The sequence below is a fragment of the Cyprinodon tularosa genome, unplaced genomic scaffold (genome assembly GCF_016077235.1).
Source record: "Cyprinodon tularosa strain WSP-4 unplaced genomic scaffold, ASM1607723v1 ctg266, whole genome shotgun sequence".
Taxonomy (NCBI): domain Eukaryota; kingdom Metazoa; phylum Chordata; class Actinopteri; order Cyprinodontiformes; family Cyprinodontidae; genus Cyprinodon; species Cyprinodon tularosa.
In genome coordinates this window covers 583,616-609,813 of record NW_024038970.1, presented here as the reverse complement: position 1 = coordinate 609,813, position 26,198 = coordinate 583,616, and the positions used below count along the sequence as shown (strand labels likewise).

Below are 26,198 nucleotides of genomic sequence, written 5' to 3'. Positions count from 1 at the left end.
TATCTTTAGTCTGGCTCTGAAAAGGGACCTTATAATATAGAAGCTAAAGTCAGTCGAACACTGTGGGATTTTTTTCAATCGTTGCACGCAGATAAAGTTCACACTGTACGACTAAACTGCAGTTTTTAAAGGTTTAAATGGCCTGCATAAGAAAAACATAAAAGAAACACACATTTTAAGACAGGATTTTTTCTTTAAATAGAAATTTTCTAAATTTTGGGGCAATATGGTCTGATAAAGAATACATTTATATACATGTTTAAGCAAGAATGATTTGGATTTAAATACGACTTCCCTACAACTTCAAAAGAATCTGGGCCAAAATAAATTGTAGTTCTTCTTCTATCTTCTATTTAAGACAATGAGGCCAGAACATTCAGCCGGTACCAAAACGTATAAAATTTTTCACTCTGTTTCATTGCAGCCATTTGCTAAAATAAATAAGGTTCATTTTGCTCCTCATTAATTTATACTCGGCACCTAATCTTGCAAGAAAAAAGCAAAAATTTAGAAATGTTTGCATATTTAATAAAAAACAAAACACTGAAATATCACTTTCTGTTCCCACAGTAAATATATATAAAAAGATGACAAACTTAGACACTACGTTTCCTGTTAGAGCAGCAGAACCAGGCCATGTTTCTGTTAGAGCAGCAGAACCAGGCCATGTTTCTGTTAGAGCAGCAGAACCAGGCCATGTTTCTGTTAGAGCAGCAGAACCAGGCCATGTTTCTGTTAGAGCAGCAGAACCAGGCCATGTTTCTGTTAGAGCAGCAGAACCAGGCCATGTTTCTGTTAGAGCAGCAGAACCAGGCCATGTTTCCTGTTAGAGCAGCAGAACCAGGCCATGTTTCTGTTAGAGCAGCAGAACCAGGCCATGTTTCTGTTAGAGCAGCAGAACCAGGCCACGTGTTTCTGGTCTTACCTTTGGTTTGAAATGAGGAGCAAACTGAGGGGGGATCTTGATGGTGTCGTTGCTTCCTTGAGAATCACTGTGCGACATATTTCCATCACTTCTGTTGCTTCTGCCACTGTAGTCCATGTATGAGCCTAAGATCCAACAAGCAAGAATGATTACTAAATTAATTGGAACCGTATTAAAAGCACTGACTGGCTGGAGGGGCAGAGGAGAGCTATGAGACCAACTCGCCCGTTTCCACACTGAAAATAAGTCCCACTGATGAGCAAAGCTCATGTTTTAATGTAAAATGCTGTGAAGATAAATGACAACTGTGTTAATAAAAAAATGAGTAAAATAGTTTATAAAGTCCTGGAATGTCTCAGTAAAGCTCCTGTCACACAGTGATGATTTATCCAGCGTCTGCCTGACGTCCCAAAATCTCCTAAAACACTGGCATACGCTGAACTTTCCATGGATTTTTTCTATTTTGGGCGTATACATAAAGTATTCATAACGAGTCCAGAACTTCTGTCCAACGACTTCTGCATAACGCACGGCAGCGTAATGCCTTTATGAGGCATTAATTAAAGATGCTTCCCTCAGGAGGCGCCCAGTCTCCATAAAAAGATGTCTTTGATCGCGGTATTAACCTAGCTCAGGGTTCCTACAGCATAAGGAGAGTTAAATTCAAGACTTTTTAAGACTTTTTAATGCCACTTGAAATAAAAATTTAAGACCAAATTCACAAGAAACACAAGAAAAACCTGCTTGCGACAACTTAACCCAAAGGTTTATTTTAACATAAACCACTGCACTAATGTTTCAAATTTTGAAAAGCTTCCCATACAGGAAGAAAGCTAAAAACACACAAATGACGAATATATTTTAACAATTATTTAACTGAATTCACAAACTTTGTTCTAGCAGGGAACAAAACAAATCAGTTTTAAAGCCACAACATAACCAGTGCTAAGTCTTTTTGCAGCTATTTTTCTTTGTATCATTTTCTTAGTATGTTTGATTTGGTGATAAGTTGCAGAGACAAGGGTGGAACTAAACTGAGAAATACCGGCTGTTTCTCTGTAACTACGCTTTGACGCTTTGTGTTTCGTGCTTCGCATGTGCGACTCCACTGCCTTAATTCCCATCGTTCTGAGCTTGAATTACTTCTTGCATAAATCCACTGAGCCTCATGTATGTTCCCTGGTTTTAGCCATGGAGGAAACTCTTGGCTGGAGACAATTTTCATCACATTTACACTTGCTCATATTTTCCAGACAAAAAGTTAATGGCGCATCTCCCAAATGTCTCGGCTGCAACAACGCTTTATTGGTTCCGCTATCGGGACGGAACCAATAATGGCGAGCCATTATTTTTTTTAAATAAATGTTTTTTTTTCAATTTTAATGTTTTATTTAGATTAAAAAAATTATTCGTAATGAAAATAATCCTATTTATGATGTTTTAAAAATTAAGACCTAAGAAAGACTGATTTAAGACATTTTAATACCAATTAAGGCCTTAGCTTTAATTTGAAGAATTCAATGCCTTTTAAGACTTTTAAGGACCCACGGGAACCCTGCTAGCTGCTGTTTACCAGGCGCCAAAAAATAATAATAAATGAAAATAAAAAAGGAGGATCCATCACCCTCCCCTTCTGGCTCACCCTATGATGGGGATGAAGTCTGGAGGAGAACTGACGGTTTCCTCCTGTGAACCCCCTTTATACCAAAACGCTGCCAATACGCCATTATACAGTAGCTGGAAGTTAGAAACACGATCAGCGCTCGTCTGGAACACGTCAGATACCTTGATATGCTTGGAGAGAAGTTCTGGATAAGTTACTCAGAGGTTTAGGATCAGCTAGACGCCACGACTGATGAGGAACTGACACTGAACGGATGACGACCATCAGATACCTGACCTGGAACTGATGGCCCATGTATAAAACGTAGTTGACGTATGTCAAAATTTTTCAGCGTCCTTTAGCGTGCTCATTACTTATACAAACCGTACCCATAACTTATCCAACATATGCCAGCGTTTTTGTTAGACTTTTCTTACATCAGGCATACGCTGGTCTAAATCATCAAGGTGTGACAGGGCACTGAGATGAAGGCAAACATCAGCATGAAGCCAGGATGCAATCGTTAGCAGAAAGATTAAAGGTTTTCCTGTACCTCTGTCAGAGTTGCTGGGTGCCTCGTCTGAATACTGGTATGGATACTGCAGAGGCTCATCTGATCCCGGGAAGTACTGAGGGAGACCAGAGAGAATAAACAATCTGAATTCTGTTTTAACCCATGAAATACTCACATACCACCAGCTGTGCATGAAAAGCATCCACTGATCCTAAGAGGGGATTATAGGCGGAGCAAGAAGCAATAAAAACAAACCATAGTGACTGTAGCTGGGCTCCTCTGAGACCCTACTGGGTTCCTAATCTAAACATCTGAAAGTTGGTCTGTGGTCAGATGAATCACAGCCTCATCTAACTACTGCTGCCCTCAACTTAAACCTTTTCATTTGTGGATGGCCGCTCACACCAAGTCTGGTTCTGCTGGAGGTTTCTTCCTGTTAAAAGGGAGTTTTACCTCTCCACTGTCACTACAAGCATGCTTAGTGTGAGGGATTGCTGGAGATTCAATGAGTCGATGCAATCAACTGGTGTTGAGATCCAGGTTTTATCCAGCAGCCCAACAAAGCCTTGTTTTTGTTTAGAAAACATGCAAATAGAAACGGATGAACGGGTCCACTCCTTTGGAATGGGGGTCGTTTGGCTTCTTTGTTAACCTGCAATGCCCCATACCTGTCTATGTCTCTGAAAGGGGGTTGTTAAAGGGAATTGTTGGCCTTTCTGAATAGGCGAGGTCTTCTGTTCCCCTGTAAAGGGGAAAAGAAGCAACTCAACTTAGACTGATGATTGGGCTGAAATGGATCCCTCCAACTGAGCTGAAACGCTTCAAAAAGTTAAATTCTTGTTTAACTGAGGAAATTTAGGAAGAAATTGAACCCTCTCCATATGCTCGTTCCACACTGGTCTGGAGAAAGGTTCCTTTCTAAATGACTGTGCCATGAGACAGCCCACAGGGGTAAATTAGCAGCTTCTGTTCGCTGCAGCTGCTGAGCAGGTGGAAGGCTGCCTCAGGTTCATGACGGTGCAGATGGCCGAGCAACGGGAGATGATGTTTTACCTTCATTAGGTGAGTCATAATCTTGACTATCTCCTCCATGGAGGGCCGCTGAGACGGGTCTTTGGACCAGCAGCGAGTCATCAGGCTTTCAATGGGTTTAGGCAAATTCTTAATTAGTGGCGGTCTTGTACCTGAATGCAGAAAATAAATAAACAAGTAAGTTCAATTATGAGCCTTAAACCATAAGGAAAAAAAAAAAAAATCCAACTGTTAACATCCTTGGTCCAGAGAATAAGAAAGTTTAAAAGAGGTAACAAGAACTGCCTTTAATCAACAAAGAGACGTTATCAGAATCAGACAGGATTTACCGCCTGAAAAAGCAGATGTTCTCATCAACATGCTGATTAATGCCTGCCTCCTCTGAAAGCGCTTCAGAATGCAGCTGCTACATTTGATCCAAAATGGAAAAATATGAGCATATTATTCTGGAAGCCTTTACTGGTTGTCGGGTTTGAGCAGATTTTAAGCCCTTGCAGCTCATCTGCGAGACTCTAAGTGGTCTGGCTACTTTCTATTTCTCTGTAGGTTCCCCATGGTGCTCTCTGGTTCTGTAAGCTAGATGAAAACCTGTCGGGGGGAGGAGCTGCTTCCCTGATTACAGAGGCTGACTGTAAGAAGATGAGGTGTTCTGCTCATGAGATCTTTGTTATCAGAGAACTGAGCCAGAACTGAACCAGGCCGAGCCCTACTGATGAACTAGTACCAGTTTAGAGCGGTTCAGTTGTGTCTGGCACGGTCCGGTTCAGTTGTTAGAGCCATTTACTCTCAACAGTTAGCTTTGTTACCATGTCTTGTGCATCTACATTTTATTATTCAGTTTTATTGTGTTTATCTGGATTTTTATTTCTGGTTTATCTGTTTTAATAACGGTCCAATTCTAGACTGTTTTCTTATTGATCTTTATGCTTTATATCTAAAGTAGGGCTGCTACTGACGATTATTTAGCAAATCGATGAATTTTTCGATTATTTTTTGGGAATATATACAAACTATGCTCTAATTTCTAGTTACCAATCTGTTTTTACTATAATTTAATTTGACAAACCGGGTCTTCTCTACGTTCTTTTTCCTGTTTGGTGTGATTGCAATTGCAGGTCTTGATCTGGACGGACTGGAGCGGAGCAAAAAATAGCTCAGCTCTGTATTTTGACGGTGAAGGACGGAGAAGACGTACGTGGGCGGTGACGAGCGGAGGAGTAGCGGAGGATGTGGAACAGCTCTCATTGATTTACATGAAAGACAAGTACTCCGTAGGACGTACGTGAGCGGAGCGGAGCACTGACGGAGTATGTGGAATCTGGGGGTAAAGGAGGGCAAATAGACGTCCGGCTGGATGCGGCGCAGGACGCCGGACAGTCCACTGAAAATCCGGACGGTACGCCCTAAAGCTGGACATCTGGCCACCCTACTTCCAACTCCTGTTCTTTCCCACTCGCCATACCCACACAATTCTCCACAACAACTGATTATTTTTCTGCTACACCCGGCTACGCTGCTTCGCTACTTCTTCTTCTTGTTTACTACTGGTGGTTGGCTTTGGTCGCAGTACCGCCACCTTCTGCTCTGGAGTGTAAACGCTTCGCCTATGAGAAAAAGGAGCAGCGCATGAACCGAACGCAACACACACGAACCGTGACAGTCGAACCCAACGGTTCGGACGGTTTTCATAAACCGTTCCATCCCTACTATATATATATATATATATATATATATATATATATATATATATATATATATATATATATATATATACACACATATATGTATATATGTGCATATTAGGGCTGCAACAACGAATCGATAAAATCGATAAAAATCGACTTTTAAAAGCGTTGGCAACGAATTTAATCATCGATTAGTTGTGTCGCACGATTAATGCGTCATCCGCCGCCGCCGTCATCCGGGGGAAGAAAAAAAAAATATGGCGGAGCGAGTCAGCGCCGCAGTTGCAGTGTTGCCAACTCAGCGACTTTTCAGACCCCTCCAGCGACTATTTTTCAAAAAAGCGACTAGCGACAAATCTGGCGACTTTACGGTGTCACTGGCGGCTTTTGCCTGCCGTGGGGCGCCTCCCCCATCCCAACCCATTTCTCCCTCTCCCACAGGAATCCCTCTCAGCGCGGCAGTCAGGGCCGCAGGATTTTAGTGAGGAGTTTACCCTCAGCGTCCAGACTGCAAATGAAGCGCGCATGCGCCGAGATTGACGGCGCAAATTGATCACAATAATTAAAATAGCCTGCGCTTTGTAAAGTGAAAAAAGTCGTAACATGCAACTTTTGTAAAAACAAATGAACATGGCACGGAAGCACCACTGTTATGACGCAGCACCTGAAAAGAAAACACGTTGGAGCCTTCAATGGCAGTGAAGAGAGCTGATCAGCAGGATGAGTAACCATGTTTGTTTGGTTTTAAAGAGGGGAAACGTAACGTTAGTTTCTCAGGTAGCTCATCTGATGCTTTCCTTACCTTGTTAGTAGGTTACAGACAGTGAGAAGGTTGGCCACTTATTTTACTTTTAATTTCATTTAAATTTGTTTAAGCAGCGTTTATATTTTCTTTATAAATAAATTAACTTGCAAATTATGAGGGCAAGACTTTTAAAGTTTAAATCTTCTGGCAAAGATAAAGAAAAGAAGATCCTGCAATTTATGGAAGTAAAGCAGAACAAAATCCAGCAAGATCAGTAATATGTCAATTAATTATCTGCCACATTCCCATGTAAATATCAGTCTTTGGAGGATGTGTTTTTTAGCACCCCTAGTTCTCTCATTTTTATTCCAAATACAATTTATAATTTGAATCACAGGGCTATTTTTATCTCTATGGTTCAGTATTTTCTCAAGCAGCAACTTTAACTGCTATACTTTCCTGTCTTAAAAGGCAGAACTCTTCTAGTCTAAAAAAAACTCATTTGTTGAAATGGGGGGGCCTGTTGTTTGAACCCCTTAGGGGCTTTAAAAAACAAAAATGCCTGTCTCTTTTTGCGCTTTATGAAACAAAGTACCCTATATTTTGTGGATGTACAGCAACATTTCTCCTGTAAGTTTGCATAGTTTTAACACAAACATTTATTTTTCATATTGCACCAGTACAGTTAATGAGCAACCTGTACTTGTGTGCTTGTTTGTTCTGTCTAAAATGTTTATTTTGGAATAAAGAGGTTAATATAAACATTTTTTTTTGTCCGATTCATCGATTAATCGAAAAAATAATCGGCCGATTCATCGATTTTTAAAATAATCGTTAGTTGCAGCCCTAGTGCATATATATCAGAGATGGCAAAAGTACTCACTTTCCGTACTTGAGTAAAAGTAGAGATACGTGTGTTAAAAAATACTCTGGTAAAAGTGGAAGTACTGATTAAACTTCTTTACTCAAGTAAAAGTAACAAAGTACAGGCTTGTAAATTTACTTAAAGTATAAAAGTAAAAGTAGAAACCACTTTTTTCATGCCGTTGCCTAAATTTTAAATGGATGTCTGCCAATAGGACTAGATCTCCGTTGTGTTCATTTTCAATCATCTCGTCGTCCATACTACTATGCTAACGCCACCGCCACCAAGCTGCAATGATTTGCCGCCAATGAATACCGCCGGATCTGTCGATTCATCTTGTAGTGGTGCGTCAAATGCAACGTAGATTCCCATCCAATTAGATTGAATTTGGTATTGATGACGTGAAAAATAATAACGGTAACTCCATTGAAATGATTCAAAACTAAAGTAACGAGCCAATTTTTTAAAATGTAAGGAGTAGAAAGTACAGATATTTGTGTAAAAATGTAAGGAGTAGAAGTAAAAAGTCGCCATAAAAATAAGTAGTAAAGTAAAGTAAAAATATCAGAAAAATCTACTTGAGTACAGTAACGAAGTATTTGTACTTCTTTACTTCCCATCTCTGATATATATACATATATATGTATATATATATGCACATATATATATGCCTCTGCAACCGTCAAATCGATCTCTGTGCATGACCACGCCTCCCGTGCAGAGGTACTGCAACCGCCGTAACGGACGTAAAAAAAAAAAATCCTGACTGTGCGTAGGATGGTCACAAACCGGCGCAGACAAAAAGCAGCTGTGATTGGTCCTTGATAAGCCTTTCTGGCTGTCTGTATGGTCGTCTTTCTCGATTCGTTGCCGAGGCACGACATAAAAAAAAAAAAAAACGGGGAACATCTACTTTGGAAAACTACGGTTTTGGAGAACTTGGAAAACTAAGGTTAATCGAGGAGGTTCCGAAGTACAACCACTTGCCTCAGACAAAATTATATAAAGATGCCAAGGTCTCTGCCAACTCCTGGAGGGAGAACAGCCAGATGCTTGAGCGGGATCCAAAGGAGTGTTTACAAAGGTGGAAGAACTGAGAGATAAATATGTGAAGTTCTTGCGAGTTCTCTAATAGGCTCCACCTTGCACTTTGGCTGGAAACTGCTGTGCATCCCTGGAAATTCCAGACTGACTGTGCAGAGGCATACCAGCAAAACTGGTTTACGACTAGAACCAAGCGACATTTGATGTGTGCGTTGGCAGAAGTCTAATCTGCCCTTTAGCCGACACACGCCTGGAAGCCTTGGCTCATCTCATAACATCACTACTAGAGGCTGGTACTCAGAAACTCAGTAACGATAAGGAGTATGGCTCAGAGTGTGCTCCTTTTTTTTTTTTTTTGATTTGTTTTTATTGAACTTTTTTGCAAAGCAGGGAAACATCAAATATTAAACACTCTACAAACACATGAGAGGGATGTACACATATATAAGAATAATAAAATAAAATAAAAAATAATAACAATAATAAAAAAAATAATAATAATTATAATAATAAAAAAAAAATATATAATAAAAAAATAAATAAAAAATAAATAAATAAATAACAGGTGTCCAAAAGCCGGAAAACAAATAAACATAACACTACGAATTGACCTCTTTTTGCCAGGCTAAGTCAATTAAACCCAGTCTCAATCTCTGAGCCACAGACGCATCCAAAGAGTCCAAAAAAGGGTCCCATGTCCGGTGAAAAAGAAATGGTTTGTTTTTCAACGCCGTAGAGAAGGCTTCCATTGGAATGATACTTATTATAGTCTGTGTCCACTGGCTTATGGATGGAACTCTATCAGAAATCCACAACACCATAATACACTTTCGAGCGCAGTGTAACAATATATGTAGAAGATCCCTGTTACGAAAGTTATCTGGCAGCTCATCATTCAGACCCAGTAGACACGTTCTTGCACCCAATTGCAGTTGGTACCTAAATATTAACCGTAACTTGTCTATAACAGATTCCCAGAATTGCAGAATATGAGGACAACTCCACAGGCAATGAAACAAAGAACCAACAGCAGACTGACATTTGTTACAAAGGTTTGATAACGCTGGAAACATTCTATGTCTCTTCTCAGGTGTGATATATATTCTATGTAGGATTTTAAATTGTCTCTCCCAAGTAGAATTCGATGCTAACGCCTTGAAGGGTCGGCTACACAACTTAACCCAGGCCACATCCTCTATAGGGCCTAAATCCACTTCCCACAGGTGCTTAACTTTGTTAGAGTTATCAGTTTTAAGATCACCTAAGATATCATAAATCTTTTTAGTTATACCCTTAAGCTGCGTGGTCTTTAACATCAGCGATTCAATAGGAGAGACAGCCAATCCCCCACTATACTTTCTCAATTTAGAACTGATGAAGCTCTTTACTTGGAGGTACTTCAAGAAATCCTTATTAGTAAGACCATACTTAACTCTCATCTGATTAAATTTAAGAAGTGAGCCCTCATGAACCAGGTCACCAACCTTTTTAATCCCTTTTATAGACCAGTCTGCGAAACCACCTTCAAGACCAGGAGAAAAGTCAGGGTTTTCTTGAATAGGAGTGAGAAGGGAGAAGCAGTTACTGTATCCTTCCAACCGCCTGACCCTACGCCAGATAGCAATCATATTCTTTAAAACCATATTGTTTTGGATGAGTACTGAGGCTTTCTCAGTGGATGTATATAGTAAGTTCCGCAAAGGAATGCCCTTTAATGGGGTGGCCTCAGCGCTCAGATAAATGGAGTCAGGGTCACTGATAAACCATTCCATAAGGAATTTAAACTGTGCTGCCCAAAGGTATAACGAAAGGGAAGGAGCGGCAAGACCACCCCTCCGTACAGGTAAGCAAAGATAACTATACCTTAATCTGGGAATTTTCTTATTCCAAATAAATGAGATAATTGAACCATTCAATTGTGATAAGACCCCTTTAGACAAAACAAGAGGCAACATCTGAAATAGGTACAGAAGGCGAGGTAGAATGTTCATTTTGACTAAGTGTATACGACCCAAAAGAGACAGAGGGAGGCTGCACCATCTTTCTAAATCACGATTGATTGATTGCACTAAAGGAGTATAGTTCAGATTGAATAGATCTTTTAGGTGCGGTGAGATGTTTATTCCTAAATAAGTGAAACCTGACGGGGACCATCGAAAAGGCTGAGAAATATTTGAGTCAACCCCATGTATAACAGAAATAGGCATAGCCTCGCTTTTAGAAAAATTTATCTTATAGCCGGAGAAAGAGCCATAATGTAAAATCAGTTCAATAATTTTAGGAATCGAGTGTGATGGGGAGTTTAGAAAAATCAATACATCATCAGCGTAGAGTGAAATTTTATGCTGATAATTATTTAAAAAGAGTCCTTCAATGCTTGCATCTTGTCTAATTGCTGCTGCAAGGGGCTCCATAGCCAGAGCAAATAACAGAGGGCTCAGAGGGCATCCCTGCCGACTACCACGACCAATGCTGAAATTCTCTGATCTGAGACCATCAGTAATAACAGCCGAAAGAGGAGACATGTATAAAATCTGTATCCATTTCACAAAGCCATCACCTAAACCAAATTGTTGAAGTGTAAAAAAGAGATATGGCCATTCTAAGCGGTCGAAGGCTTTCTCAGCATCAAGAGAAATAAGTAAAGCCTCCGGACTAAACTGGGATGAATGCTGGATTATGTTAAGCAGACGCCTAACATTGTGTGTAGAATATCGTCCTTGCATGAACCCGGTTTGGTCATTCTTAACAATAGAGGGCAGCATACTCTCTAAACGTATGGCCAGGATCTTGGATAGTATTTTCAGGTCAAGGTTTAAAACCGATATAGGCCTGTAAGAGGCACAGTCTTCCGGGGCTTTCCCTTTTTTCAAAACTAATGAGATATTAGCCTCCATTAAGGATGGGGGAAGAGCACCAACAACATATGAGGATTGAAACATTTCAGATAGTGGCGAGATTAGAATTTTACTAAATTTTTTATAAAATTCCCCGCTGAATCCATCGGGACCGGGAGCTTTGTTATTTGGAAGTAACTGAATTATTTTCAAAATTTCACTCTGTGTTCAGAGTGTGCTCCTTATCCCCCGCCCCCACAGTGTGACTCACCGTTGTGAACGGCCCACATGATCCGGAAAGCCGGTCCACCGATTTCATCAAAGGGCTTCCTGCGAGTGATGACTTCCCAGAGAATGATCCCCCAGCTGAAAACATCACACTTCTCGCTATAATTGCTGCCTGCAAACACAGAGGGGACCCACAGAACATTTTCAAACAGAGCAGACGCTCACACTCATAGTGATGACTGATGAAACTAATTCTCTGTGGCCAGTTTGGAGACGAGAGAGAAAGATGTGCCCAAGAAAAGCAGAGCAGCAGAAGAGCAGTTTTCCAGCTCCTCTGCGCTTTCAGGAGGGCGAAGGATGAAGACATGCAAACGTTTTCACTGATGAACAGCTCCTGTGTTGCTTAATTACAAGGCCTCTGTTGAAGAAAAAAAGAGCGCTTCACAAACCTATTTTAAACCTGCTGTGTCGGTGCTTTTGATTGCTCTTCACGCCCATGCAAATTAGTTGCGAGGAGTTCACGCAGAGGCCAGGAGTAAGTTGTTTAATTGCATTCGAGACGCGGATCTCGCCTCCAAAAACAAGATAATGACTAGATGTTATTTCATCTTTTCTCCTGACCCTCTCGCCAGGAACATGTCTCATCATTTAGCGATACATTAGGCTCCTGGCTGAATGAGAACACAAATTCCACACTGTAGTGTCCCTGGGGAAATAAAGGCAAAAGTATCAAACCATCCATCTTCTCGCCTTGCTTTAGCTACTACCATCAATAAAGCAGAGGATCACGACGGCTGAGGAGGAAGCAACGATTAATGCATCCATGCTCGCAGCGCCAACATGCAATTTAAGTGAAAAGTGCCAGAGCGAAGTTAGGTGTAAGAAAGAAAAATAAATGCCTGGAACAGGTCGGAGGGGATTCAGAGAGAAATAAATGCATTAAAAACGCAAACAAATGTGGAAGCATTCTGTTGAAATAAATGGAGCAAAGCAGCGGGAACGCCACTTCTACTTGCCTTCAAATACCTCGGGGGCCATCCAGGCTGCGCTTCCTTTGTTGTTGGTCATGTGGGTCTGAATATCACAAGCTGTTCCAAAGTCGCATATCTTCAGCACCGTCCCACCTGCCACCAGGAGCAGACTGAACACAGGATACAGGTAATAAGGAAAGAAACGGTGAAATGTTTTAAAACAGCCTCTTATAGACATAATCCTTTCTCATTAGCTTCTTTCTTCCTTCATAAAAACACTCATTAGGCTAATATTAGATCCTAAACGGAGCCTTTTTTAATTTCAGGCAGAGTTAATATTAGAGGAAAGCAGATGATTTATTCGCATCCCTCTTTGCTCTGAAAGATGTTTGACAGTTTGCGGTTATCAAACAGACTAAAACACTATTATAAAACAGCACTGTGCATGTTTAGCCACTAGGGGCGCCATACCTGGAGCTCCCCTAAGGCTACAAGCAGCTCTACAGCACTGTTGCTGGTAAGGAAGGGGAAACTTTAACCATTAAAAAAGAGAATCAGGTATGGGCCGTGTCAAATCTTGACGATTTAGACCAGTGTATGTCTGACGTACCAGAAAACGGGCCAAAACGCTGGAATACGTGGGGTTAGGATAATTATCACTGATGATGTGTGAGTTCATTACACCTTAATATTAGCTGCCTGTTGCATGTTAGAACTGATGTTTCCCTCGGTAGTTCATCTAATAGTAGTTTATCTGAAAAAAGCGGTTGCAGGCACCAGGATAATAAAAGCGAACATATTCTGCCGGCAGCTTTCAGCATTTGAAGTTAATTTAGGCATTAATAAACAGTTTTAGAGGAGAGATCATAGCGCTCTGTATCATCAGCGTTGTGTTTGTCTCCCTGTCAGCTCCCAGATCAGCGTCTCTGATTGGTTGATGCGGCGCGTCAGATGCTTAAACGCTCCCGACGTGCTGCTTCAGCTGCTTAGACGCGCTGCGCCTGCTGCTCATAACGCGCCAAGGGACCTTTTGCTGCGCCTTGATGTGCGTCAACCATTGACTTTGCATGTAAACTCGCTGCTTCTGCTGTGTTCGGTGTGAACGCAGCAGAACTAAGTAACCTCTCTGATCTGAGCAAGATTATAATTTCTATCAGAACCTGTTGTCGTGTCTCCTGGTTATTTAATCCATAAACATTATGAAGTGTTATTTACAGAGTTTGTCCTGAGTGATCTCTCTTCAGGAAAAAGAACCGGAGAGAGAAAGTTTCAAGGTGGAAACAGATTTTTCCTTAAACAGTTGGATAAGTTATGGGTACGTTTTGTATAAGTCACAAGCATGTAGAAACATGCTGAAACACATCGACATACAGTGAAAATTTTTTTAGCAAAATCCAGCGTCATATTCCAGCGTATGCTGTTCACGCCCACCACTAACAAACTTCCTAGCAGACACAACGCTCAGTCTACTGCCGAAAAAACCTCTTTTATTATTTTTGTTTATTCTTCTTATTTTTGGCAGGTGGTAAACAGCAGCTAGGTTAATACCGTGATCAAAGACATTATGCAGGCGGGGCCCTCAGGGCGCATCGCTGCCCCCCTGTGATGGTGAAAAGAGAGAGAGTGTGTAGTGAGGAGAAGGAGCATACTTAGGTGGTTTGAGGTCCCTGTGAATGAGAGCCTTTGGTTTCATGCCATGGAGATAGGCCACGCCCTGGGCACACTGAAAACACCAGCTCATGGCATGGGAAGCAGTGTAATAGGGGAGGGGTTCGGCACCATGCAGCACTGTGAACAAGAGAACACAGTCACAAACCAACACAATGGACAACAAAACCACAACCAGGCAGCAAATTGGGTTGGGTAGGTGTTCAGTGCAGTGGCAAACATGTGGAACCAACAAAGGACCGAACACACGAGGCCGAGCGTCTCCTCGCTGCGGCTGCTTCAGATGGGAGAAAAGACCAAACCGAGAACATCGGTGCGGAAGAACCAAAAACATCAACGTTCTGCCTCCATAACAGAGGATCAGTGACTTCAGAGAAGAAGAGATTGTTGAATGGAAACCAATTAGAGCTCATATCACTGTAATAACGCTTCACTAGCTACAGTTAGAGCTCATCTTTAAAGCCGGGCGTACACTGTACGATGTTTTCAATCATCGCATGCAGCTACAGCTCACACTGTACGATGAACCTGCAGGGATTAAAAGTTCACAGCTCACAATTTTTGTTCTCACGCTGTGCGACCCGACGCTCTGATGCGATCTACCTGCTCATACTGTACGTATAAAACCAGGTGGACTCAGCTCCACAGTGAGATGGCGCTACTGGGACTGGTCTATCCAGAAGCCAAACCAGTAGAAGAGGAATATGAAGCTCACTAGAGTGAAACACGCTGCCTTGATAATTTGTGCGATTCTGTGCTGAAAGCCCTAAAAAGAAAAGGAGACCACGTATTTGGACAAAGACATGGCTGAGCAAACATGGCTACTACAGTCTGTCAGTTTACATATCTGTAAAAAAAATAAAATAAAATCTGTAAAAAGCCTATTTATAGTAATATCCACCTGTATATTATATTCGGTACATATCCAGCTGTAAATTTAGTTCACAACACTAGTCATCTATATATATATATTCATGGGACAAATCTATTAGTGTAATTATGTTTATAACAGTATTCATCTCTATACTCATTCAGTAGAACCCATGTCCTGTACTTATGGAACCATTATTTATCCTGCACTTGCTGCTATTGCACTTCTGGTTAGGCCTAAACTGTATTTGTTGCCTTGTACCTGTACCTGTGTAATGACAATAAAGTTGAATCTAATCTAATCTGATCTGACAGAAAGAACTCCTGGCCATGCTGCTGGGTTTTCATCTGAAAGGAAGAAGAAGAATCCTTGTTTGCCCACTGAGCGATTAGCCTACGACCACCTTACAACAGCTGACTGAAATTCCAACATGTTTGATTTTCTCCCGACCTTAAGATTCCTGATGGGGAGGTGGTCGTTAGGGGCTGATCGCCCCTCGTTACCCCCTGTACACTATACCATGCACCATCAGGGTGAAAGTCGACCCGATCGGAAAATTCTCGCACAACTGAAGAATCGACCCAAAAAAGGATATAAAATCGAACTGTGTACGCCCGTGTTTAGAGGAGGGGAGAGTGGGGGCCGAAGCACCAGCCTGAGACCTACAGGGATCCAGACTCTTTAATAGAAAAATGCGGAAACATCCGGAAAACAAGGCAGCATGCAAACATTATTATTTTAATTAAAGATTTTATGTAAAATGAACATATTTGTTTCTTGTAAAAGGACCAAATTCTTACATATTTCTATCCAATAACCCAGAAGATACACATTTCCATTCAACCAAGGTTCAAGCCAACATCCAGTAGTCAGGGTTTAATATAAACTTTATTCAGTTCATTCAGCTGCTGTCACACCGTGACGATTTAGACCAGCGTATGCCTGACGTACGAAAAATCTAGAAAAAAACGCTGACATACGTTGGATAAGTCATGGGTACGCTGAAACACGTCCACATACGTCAAGTATGAGCATACGCTGCATGCCAGCGTCTGCCATCTGTGGGCCATTAGTTCCAGCTCAGTTATCTGATGGTTGACATACGTTCAGTGAAAAGGCTGATTTATCCTTTGCCAGCTCGTCTGCATGTGTGTCGCGGTGAACGCAGAGACGTTCCCGCCCCCTCCACAGACACTCTGCTGCACCTCTCCCATATTGTAGGTGGCCGCAAACAGGAGGCCTCTGATTGGTCAAATCTACATCCAATCTACTCTATGCGTGTTCCGTACCTTAACGCCTTCTTTTGTTTGTCTGACCGCCATTGTGTAAAAAGATGTGATGTTGGACCAGCTAGAAGAGCGAGGGGCGCGAGAACGCTGGGAACCTTTTTCCACGCTATTTTTGGCCCTCATGTCCCTCCGTTGTCGCCCAAACTTGCCTCCACTTCCTCACCCCTTCGGCCGTATCTAGACCCACAGCTAGTTCCTGATAGTCCCTCTCGTGTTGTGGCGTGGAATAACATAGCGCAGACCACACTTCAATATTGAGCATAAATTCAGAAATATCTGAGACAAGCTGCTGCGGGAGGAGAACCAGCCCTTAAAGGAATAGTACACCCAAAACATGATTAGCCTTCTTTTTCTACTCACCCCCATGCTGAACAACACCGTGGAGTACTTTTTTGATATCTCAAATGCATCTGGAGATCTGGGAGGCTTCTTGCTGTCTGCTGACATTCAAATAATGGAGGTCTATGGCGACCGAGACAGAAAGGTCCATAAAAGTCCACAAAAAACGTGTCAATATTCCTCCATACTGCTCGTCCAATGTATTCCAAGTGTCCTGAGTGGGTAGCATCCAGAATTTACTCGAAACGAAGTCATTTAGAATGTTTTTAGAGCATAAACAGTAGTGTATAGGATTTCCTGAAAGCGCGCACATGCGCGTTCACGACGCTACGGAAGCCGGCAGACCAAACCAGATGAAAGTGCGCATTCAGCTCGGCAAAGAACTCCTGCTCTTCATCAACACTGAAGTCCTCAGACATTTTTCTTTCGTTGTTTCTTTCTTTGCACAGGTAAACAGCACATTTCTTCTTCTACGCTTGCATTATCGGCAGAGCAGACGCTGAATGCGCACTTTCATCTGGTTTGGTCTGCCGCGGCTTCCGTAGCGCCGTGAACGCGCAGGTGCGCGCTTTCAGGAAATCCTATACACTACTGTTTATGCTCTAAAAACATTCTAAATGACTTCGTTTCGAGTAAATTATGGACGCTACCCACTCAGGACACTTGGAATACATTGGACGACCAGTATGGAGGAATATTGACACGTTTTTTGTGGACTTTTATGGACCTTTCTGTCTCGGGCGCCATAGACCTCCATTATTTGAATGTCAGCAGACAGCAAGAAGCCTCCCAGATCTCCAGATGCATTTGAGATATCAAAAAAGTACTCCAGAGTGTTGTTCAGCATGGGGGTGAGTAGAAAATGAAGGCTAATCATGTTTTGGGTGTACTATTCCTTTAAGTTCCTCATCAGTTGTGGCGTCTAGCTGATCCTAAACCTCTGCGTAACTTATCCAGAACTTCTCTCCAAGCATATCAAGGTATCTGACGTGTTCCAGACGAGCGCTGAACGTGTTTCTAACTTCCAGCTACTGTATAATGGCGTATTGGCAGCGTTTTGGTATAAAGGGGGTTCACAGGAGGAAACCATCAGTTCTCCTCCAGACTTCATCCCCATCATAGGGTGAGCCAGAAGGGGAGGGTGATGGATCCTCCCTACGTTCACGCCCACCACCAACACACTTCCTAGCAGACATGACGCTCAATCTGCTGGCACAAAAAATATTCTTTCTTTCTTTATTTATTTTTATTTATTCTTTTTTTTTGGCGGGTGGTAAACAGCAGCTAGGTTAATACCGCGATAAAAGACATATTTTTATGCAGGCCAGAAATGATGCAAAACCATCATTTTATGGGCTTTATGCTGCCGTGCGTTATGCAGAAGTCGTTGGACAGAAGTTCTGGACTCATTATTAATACTCCATGTATACGCCCAAAATAGAAAAAAATCCATAGAAAGTTCAGCGTATGCCAGAGTTTTAGGAGATTCTGGGACGTCAGGCAGACGCTGGATAAATCAGCAAGGTGTGAAAGGAGCTTTATTGACTCAGATCTAACACACACATACAAGAGGACAAAAGCAGATCCTTTGCACTCAGACTTCTTTCTGTCTCACATCTTTCCAGGGTGCATTTAAATATCTGGAAAGAGTAACAGTGCTACAAACACTGCAGGTGGCTGTGCTGATCATGCATCCAGTTAAAGGGCTGTTCAACAGACGCCATTAGAGCTTCTGTAGAACCGCATGTGGACTCACCATTGTACAATGATCCACCTTCTGCATACTCCATGACGAGGCAGACCTAAAGGAGAGAAGAAACTTTCCATAAGCCTGACAGAAAACTGAAAAGTGCGTCCTGATACATTATTCAACTCACCGGACTTTTACAGGAGCCATACAGCTTCACAATATTGGGGTGGTTCACGCGTGAAAGCTGCCTGAGCTGAAGAGGAGGAAGAAACGAAGAGGTCAGACCCTCTGGTCACACAGCGAACACATTTTAACGACTGACAGGGGAAATAAGGAGAGGATGAGAGAGAAAGCCGGCCTTTCTCTGGCTGCTCTGTGGTGTGGATGAGGTCAACTGATAAAAGAGCTGCTAGTGAAAGTGGCTGCCATCACACAGGCATGATTTCTAAAGTGCTTGACTAGCAGAAAAACAGGAAGTACAACAGAATACGATATAAGATGCTGCTGAGAAAAAAGCAGCAAAGGTTAGCGAGTGTCCGCTAAGGATTCAATTCTATTCAGTTTATATCTATAGCGCCAATTCACATCATGTCATCCCAAGGCACTTTCCAGTTCACCAGATCATCCAGTCAGATTGATTCAAAGTTTTCTATCTGAGGAAAACTAGTTGATTGCATCGACTCATTGACTCTTCAGCAATCCCTGACACTAAACATGCTTGTAGCGACAGTGGAGAGGAAAAACTCCCTTTTAACAGGAAGAAATCTCCAGCAGAACCAGGCTCAGTGTGAGCGGCCATCTGCTGAGGCCCACTGGGGTTCAAGGAGACAGAAGCAGACATAGAAAAAGAAGCATAGATACAATAATGATAGTGATGTGTAACCTGAGGTAGGCCAGGGGGCCAAAGTTAGAGAGCCAGCAATACCTCAGGCTGGTATTCTGTCAGACCGGCATACCCATAGTCAATATGCAGGCGCAATACGTCAGATTTGCGTTTATCCCGTTAGTTTTGTACAAATAATAGACTTTAAACTACTTCAATGGTCGCGTTTCCCTTTATTCATGTACAGAGAAAACTATTTAAGGTTAGATTGCCATACGCTTCAAAAAACACCAAAAAGTAAGTCATTAAATTGTTTTTTTGTAAATAACTAAAGGGATCCACGCCCGTTGGAGTAGTTTAAAGTTTATTTTTCATACATAACTAAAGAGATAAACGGTTTCTGACTGTGGATCTGCTGGCTGACAAAACACCGGCTGATATTGGAGAGTTTTTTTTCTTGTATCCATAGAGGTGCTGCAACTAACAATTAATTCGATTAATAATCAGATAGCAAAAAGTTCCTTAAAGGAGCTTTTTTACAAGATTAAACCGGATGAAACTAAAAACTCTCCACTTGAGGAGTTCTGGATAGAGCAGATTGACAGATGATAAAGTTTTTTATCTTAAATGTTTTCCATTTCCTCCTTAGTATCTGACTTCCTCCACACCAATAAGAAATGCAGCTTAAAGCACAGTTATTAAAGCCTCTGCTTGTTTTATTCACCAACATCTCAGAATCAGAGATGTTGGTGGATCTCTTTTGCTTTTACAGCGTCTTACTCTGTAAAACGCTGTAAAAGCACTTTCACACAGGACCACCTAGTTTTGGATTTTTTTCCCCAAATTAATAATAAAATCCTTCATTTAAAAACTCAAATTTCAGTTTTTATGTTTTTGTCTTTCACTCATATTATCATTTTCTTTTGTTGTATGCCCTGAAATACTTAAGTGTGAGAAATATAAAACCAATAGAAATCAGGAATGGAGCAACAACTGTTTGTATTCCTTCGATGAACTAGAAGCATCACAACGACTATAAAATCCAACTGTAGTCTGATGTCAGCTGTAGACATGAACTTAACCTTTCAGTTAGTGATGATATGAGATGAGCCGAGGCTTCGAGCCGTTTGTCGACTAACGGATCGGGCATTTTCCCCGAAGCGTGTGTTGAGGGTCGATTTATTTAGCAAAGGAGCCAAAATAGATGACGTTCGAAGCCTCTATACCGTGACATGAGCGCTTCAGGAAGTGCTTCAGACATTTAAACAGCATCAGTATTCAGTCCAGATGTGGAAGTTTGTAGGAGAGTTGGTGTCAGTTGGATAGAGTTTGGATATATTCCAAGAATAGATTGGTTGTTTTTCCAACCAATCTAGTTGGTTAAAACTAGTTTGGTTAGATTAAACAATGTGATGATCAGAATCTGAGCGAGCCGCTGGTTACAGATGCCACATCAGTGTTAAGTTGTTCTGCTTTCTAGTGAAAAGCTATCAGGGCTAGGGGAGCTTTAAGTCATTGGCTTTCACTCCTAAGGTTGATGGTTCAAGACCCGCCTTAGACTTTTAAAAGTTGCAATAATACAGTATTTTAGTTTAATGGTTGGTTTAACCATAAGATTGGTTGTACACGTAACTTCCAACCCGATTAAAACCAAAAACTGAGGGGAAATTATTATTTTTAAATAAAATGACTAAAACCTTTCATTTTGTTCATCATTGCCCAATTTGCACAAGAACTTTTACTTTCTGCTTGAGCTTATTTAACTAAAATGGCAGAAAAACTGTGAAGCTGATTTTTCTCTTCTAAGACATTTTACACACACAAAAAAAAACTTACAGAAGAGTGTATTATACACACCAATTATTAACTATTTCAAAGGAACTTAAAAGGAAAGAAAAACAAGAAAATCAATTGCAGAAAATCACAGATTATATTACTAACTGTAGTTCCAGGGTTCCTACAGCATAAGGCAAGTTAAATTCAAGACTTTTTAATGTCACTTGAAATAAAAATTTAAGACCAAATTCACAAGAAACACAAGAAAAACCTGCTTGCGACAACTTAACCCAAAGGTTTATTTTAACATAAACCACTGCACTATTTAACTGAATTCAAAAACTTTGTTTTAGCAGGGAACAAAACAATCAGTTTTAAAGCCACAGCATAACCAGTCTTTTTTTGCAGCCATTTTTCTTTGTATGGTTTTCTTAGTATGTTTGATTTGGTGATAAGTGGAGGCGTTGCAGAGACAAGGGTGGAACTAAACTGAGAAATACCGGCTGTTTCTCTGTAACTTCATTTTGACGCTTTATGTTTCGTGCTTCGCATGTGCGACTCCACTGCCTTAATTCCCATCGTTCTGAGCTTGAATGACTTCTTGCATAAATCCACTGAGCCTCATGTATGTTCCCTGGTTTTAGCCATGGAGAAAACTCTTGGCTGGAGACAATTTTCATCATATTTACACTTGCTCATATTTTCCAGACAAAAAGTTAATGTTGCATCTCCCCAACGTCCCGGCCGCAACAACGCTTTTATTGGTTCCGCTATCGGGACGGAACCAATAATGGCGAGTCGTTATTTTCTTCAAATAAAAAAAAGGTCAATTTTAATGTTTTATTTAGATTACAAAAATAAATCATAATGAAAATAATCCTATTTATGATGTTTTAAAAATTAAGACCTACAAAAGACTGATTTAAGACATTTTAATACCAATTAAGGCCTTAGTTTTATTTTGAGGAATTCAATGCTTTTTAAGACTTTTTAAGGACCCGCGGGAACCCTGAGTTCTGCACTGTGAAGCCTCTTGAACTGTGGGGATTGTTGAAGCACTTAACTCTTAACAGTTCAACGCTTCATGAACCTTTTCAAACCCTTTCAGACATTTCAGCTCCATATCCCCGGGGACTTGAAAAAATAACAACCTTTTTACAGATAATAGATGCTTCAGTGGTCTAACATTATTCAGATAAAGAGTCAGAGATGGAAAACCAGATGACCAAATGGAGGCTGACCTGATTGCTCACATATATAGTTTAGCAGAAGAAACACTCTCTCTGTATAAAATAATATACATTTATGGTTTTGTATACAAGACTACTTTATGTCAGTTGACAAATAAATGTACATGTTGGTAATGTATGAAGTGTAAATGCCATGAGTGCAAAGCTCCACAGTACCTCAACTATAAAAGCTTTTCTCTCTGATTCGCTCTCGATGGTCTTGATGGCAACATCATTGCCTTTCCACTTGGCTTTGCAGACCACTCCAAAGGCTCCTCTCCCCACCACCTACACCGGAAATGAACAACCTCATCACCATCAGGATCAGAGCAATCACCGCATTAGTTCAAATCCAGATCCTACCTCTTCAACTTCAATGTCCTCATAGTTGATTTCTTCAAACGGATACCCAGGTGGTGTTTCCAGCATGTCAGATGGTGGCAACGCTTGAGACATTACTAGCTCAAATAAGCTAGTAACTTGCTAAAAACAGATATTACTACATTAGAGACAAAGTTGGTAACTTTGTTTGAAAAAAAGCCTAACAAAACGATCTGGCTAAATGAGATGAAGATGAATGAAAGAAGCGCAGTGTTATTAAAACCATAAAGCGCAAGTCTAATTCAGTGAGTTATTGAGTGAGCCATGTTTATAACAGTCTGTCTGGTGTTATGACAGCTGCCTGCTCAGCTGGGCTAACAGTAACAAACCCTCACAGCCCTCTGCCTGCTGCCTCAGGGAGAACCACCCCGGTGGTTTCCTCGATGAAAACCTCCTATTATCAAGCCAAGGTGGAACAATCTACCACTTAGGATCCAATTGACTCCAGTCACAGGTAAACGGGGGTTTTTCCACCAAGGCCTACAGCTTACAGCTAGCCATCTTACTTTAGCCTCCTAGCCAGGTAGCTGCTGCTAGCTACAGGGAGAATCCAACCCTTCGTCGTAGATGTGTCAGCAGCGCCGGGTCGTAGACATTCTCTACCACTCCTGTTCCGGAAGCAGAAGAATAACGTCCATCCTTAGAAAATGTTTCTCCCTGTCCACCGGACAGCCGGACATAACTTCTTCTAAACTCGCCAAGCTGCCTTCTTCTTTAGGTGTTATTCTTCGCTGACGCTCGGCAGCTCCAGCAGGATGTGTGTGCACCCTGGAATACTGTCCCCTGGAAACTAAACACTAACGATTTGGCTTTCCTTCTGAAAATTCAAATACCGATACACCAACCACAACTGCAATAGAATAAAATAAAATAAGATAAAGAAAAATAAAGTGAAATAAAATAAAATGAAATAAAGTAAAGTAAAATAAAATAAAGTAAGATAAAGTAAAATATAATGAAATAAAATAAAGTAAAATACAATGAAATAAATTAAATTCAATAATAAGCCCAAGATGAGAAATGATTTGTTTTTGTTCCAATATAAGAATGAAGTAATTTTAAACTAGTGTTGCACTAGTTTAAAATTACAAGTTTTTTTTTTCCAAATTAGCCTATGCTTTAAATTCCTCCTTTTATTTTTTTTGCAGAAAATATATATATTTAAATAATAGACCTAATTAAAAATATAAAAATGGATAAAAAAACAGTCCCTTCATCAGAATTTAAATAAAATAAAAACATTTCAAAAGAAAGAAAGAAAGAAAGAAAGAAAGAAAGAAAGAAAGAAAGAAAGAAAGAAAGAAAGAAAGAAAGAAAGAAAGAAAGAAAGAAAGAAAGAAAGAAAGAAAGAAAGAAAGAAAGAAAGAAAGAAAGAAAGAAAGTGTTTACAGTTCAAGAATCTTTTCAAAAATCCTTTTAGGGTTCTCCCATCCTTAGGGCCAAATCAAAAGTGAGTTTAAATTTTCCCTGAAAATGTCGTCGGTAGAGTCTGGTGATACATGTAAAATCTTTTTCTGCCTTCTCTAAGGCAGAATTAGGTAATAGGTTATTTTTATTTTCAGAAACCAGTGCAGTAAATTTTAAAAATGGTCTGCTTCTTGCCCTAAGAAAGACTCTCAGGGAAACCATCAGATAATAATTTTCACATATTGAAATAAGAAAATAGGTGGTTTAAGAGGGACGTGAAGGAAGCCATCTATGTTAAGAAAAAAAAACCAAACTAAAACAGATTTCAGCTTTAAAAAACCAACAATGCAGCAAAAGAGTTGATTCCTTCCAGCTATCAGCGCAGCCCCAACCCCTATTCAGCCAGGCCAACAACCCCCTTTCAGAGACATCGACAGGTATGAGGCATTGCAGGCTTACAAAGAAGCCAAACAACCCCCATTCCAAAGAGGTGGACCCATTCATCCGTTTTAATTTGCATGTTTTCTAAACAAAAACAAGGCTTTGTTGGGCTGCTGGATGCACTGCAGAAAATTTTAATCCTAATAAGTAATTATTTCTTCAAGTAAGTACATTTTTTTTCTTGAATTGAGGAGGTAGGTTAAACTTTGTGTCCCATTGGTAAACTTTGCCAATGGAACACGACAATTTACATTTAAAATTAGAAAAAACAACTGCATTGTCTTATTTAAAGCGCATATCATCTAATTATCTTACTTTAAAAGTAGAAATACTCATTCCATTCACAAATCATCTTATTTATCTCCTCAAATTAAGAGTAAATACACTTAATTTAAGAAATGTTGACCTATTTCGAGATCATTTTTGCAGTGTAAAGCCTCAAACTCAATGCTATTTCTGACATTTTGAATTGAAAAAGCTTCCTAGATGGGAAGACAAATGTCTTAAACTAGGAAACAAAGTCTAATGGATTTTTTTTTTTTTTTACTTATTGGGAATCAGATATTAATGTGTATTTTTCTGGACTCTGATCAGACCCTTAACATGAGGGGAGTTACCCAGCAACCATCAACGTATACTTTATATTGTTGCTCATATTTTGCTCTTTATTCTGTAAACACAGCATGCTAATTGATGCATTTAGAAACATTGTTTACAATAAATACATTGTGAGATTAATTTCACAAGATAAATTCCAAAAGCCTCCATGATTTGGCTTGTTACACTTTAGTAACAGCAGGGTTATATTCTTAGGGGTGGGGTGGTTACTTTATAAACATAGCAGTTGATGAATGTTAATTACATGCTCCTCACACAGGGAGTAATAAAGCAAGTTCCCAAAGGAGGTTTTCCAAACCACTAGGCAAGCACAACTCATACTAATGAGCATGAACTAATTTGTTGTGATATTGAACAGAGGGTTGTTAATAGCAGGAGCCATCCCTCTCCCATGGAATAATTATTCTAATCACTCATTTCAAAGGTGATTAAAATACTTTCACCTGGCAGCTTTTCTGTAACTACCTGCACTGGCATGTGGTTTGGGACCTGCGGTCAAAAAGACATCACATGCTGCCAGAAATCTGAAAAGTAGACCATATGGGTCCCTCTCTTTCAGGTCATTTCCCTGTTCCTCCACCCTAAGAGCCGTTCGGCATCATCAACCTGCATCATGGCTGAACCGAAGAAGGGAAAGTATCTAGAACTGCCCTGAATATCCCTAAGAATAAACCATGTCACTCCAACATCTCTAAGCTAAAATACACACCTGAAAAAAGATCAAGAAATGCGTAGAAAATTCTTGAATTACTTTCTTTTTTTTTCTAATTTGAGTAGTTAAATGATATGATCTGCCAATGGAATTAGCACTTCTATTCTTGAAATAAGATAACTAGATAATATGCACTTTACATAACAGACTGCAAATGTTATTTTTTTTTTAATTATTCTAGATGTAAATTGGCAAACTTACCTCCTCAGATCAAGAAAAGTGCACTTATTTTAACCCCTTAAGCCCTGAGGGTCTTAGGAGCTAATTCCATGTGAATTAAAGCAAGAACAGCTCCCAAACTATACATTGGAAATACAATTGTTTGTATTTGTATGACAGAAAGGCATTTAGGAATATTCTACAGCTGGAAGCACTATTTTAAATGTCACCATGTCTGATTTATAAGGGATTAAACAAAGAAAAAATGAAAAATAATTAGCCTTGCCAATTTTTTCCCCCAAAATAAAGACTGCAAAACACCATGAAGCCCATTTGAAACCCTGGA

The 26,198-nt window shown here is 40.4% G+C and overlaps 1 protein-coding gene across 2 annotated transcripts in view; it reads right to left on the bottom strand.

The window, feature by feature from the left end:
- map3k7 (mitogen-activated protein kinase kinase kinase 7) overlaps positions 1-23,291 on the bottom strand; it is a 38,828-nt gene extending 15,537 nt beyond the window's left edge. For both annotated transcript variants that reach the window (XM_038289212.1, XM_038289213.1), the window contains exons 1-11: positions 23,022-23,291; positions 22,498-22,617; positions 22,312-22,422; positions 18,494-18,559; positions 18,373-18,418; positions 14,099-14,237; positions 12,495-12,619; positions 11,522-11,650; positions 4,096-4,226; positions 3,082-3,157; positions 926-1,050 (exon numbers count right to left, since the gene is read on the bottom strand). In XM_038289212.1, the coding sequence (XP_038145140.1) occupies positions 926-1,050; positions 3,082-3,157; positions 4,096-4,226; positions 11,522-11,650; positions 12,495-12,619; positions 14,099-14,237; positions 18,373-18,418; positions 18,494-18,559; positions 22,312-22,422; positions 22,498-22,590 (1,041 nt within the window). In that variant the 5' untranslated portion in view covers positions 22,591-22,617; positions 23,022-23,291. The remainder of the gene's footprint in view (positions 1-925; positions 1,051-3,081; positions 3,158-4,095; positions 4,227-11,521; positions 11,651-12,494; positions 12,620-14,098; positions 14,238-18,372; positions 18,419-18,493; positions 18,560-22,311; positions 22,423-22,497; positions 22,618-23,021) is intronic.
- Between the last annotated feature and the right edge of the window lie 2,907 nt (positions 23,292-26,198).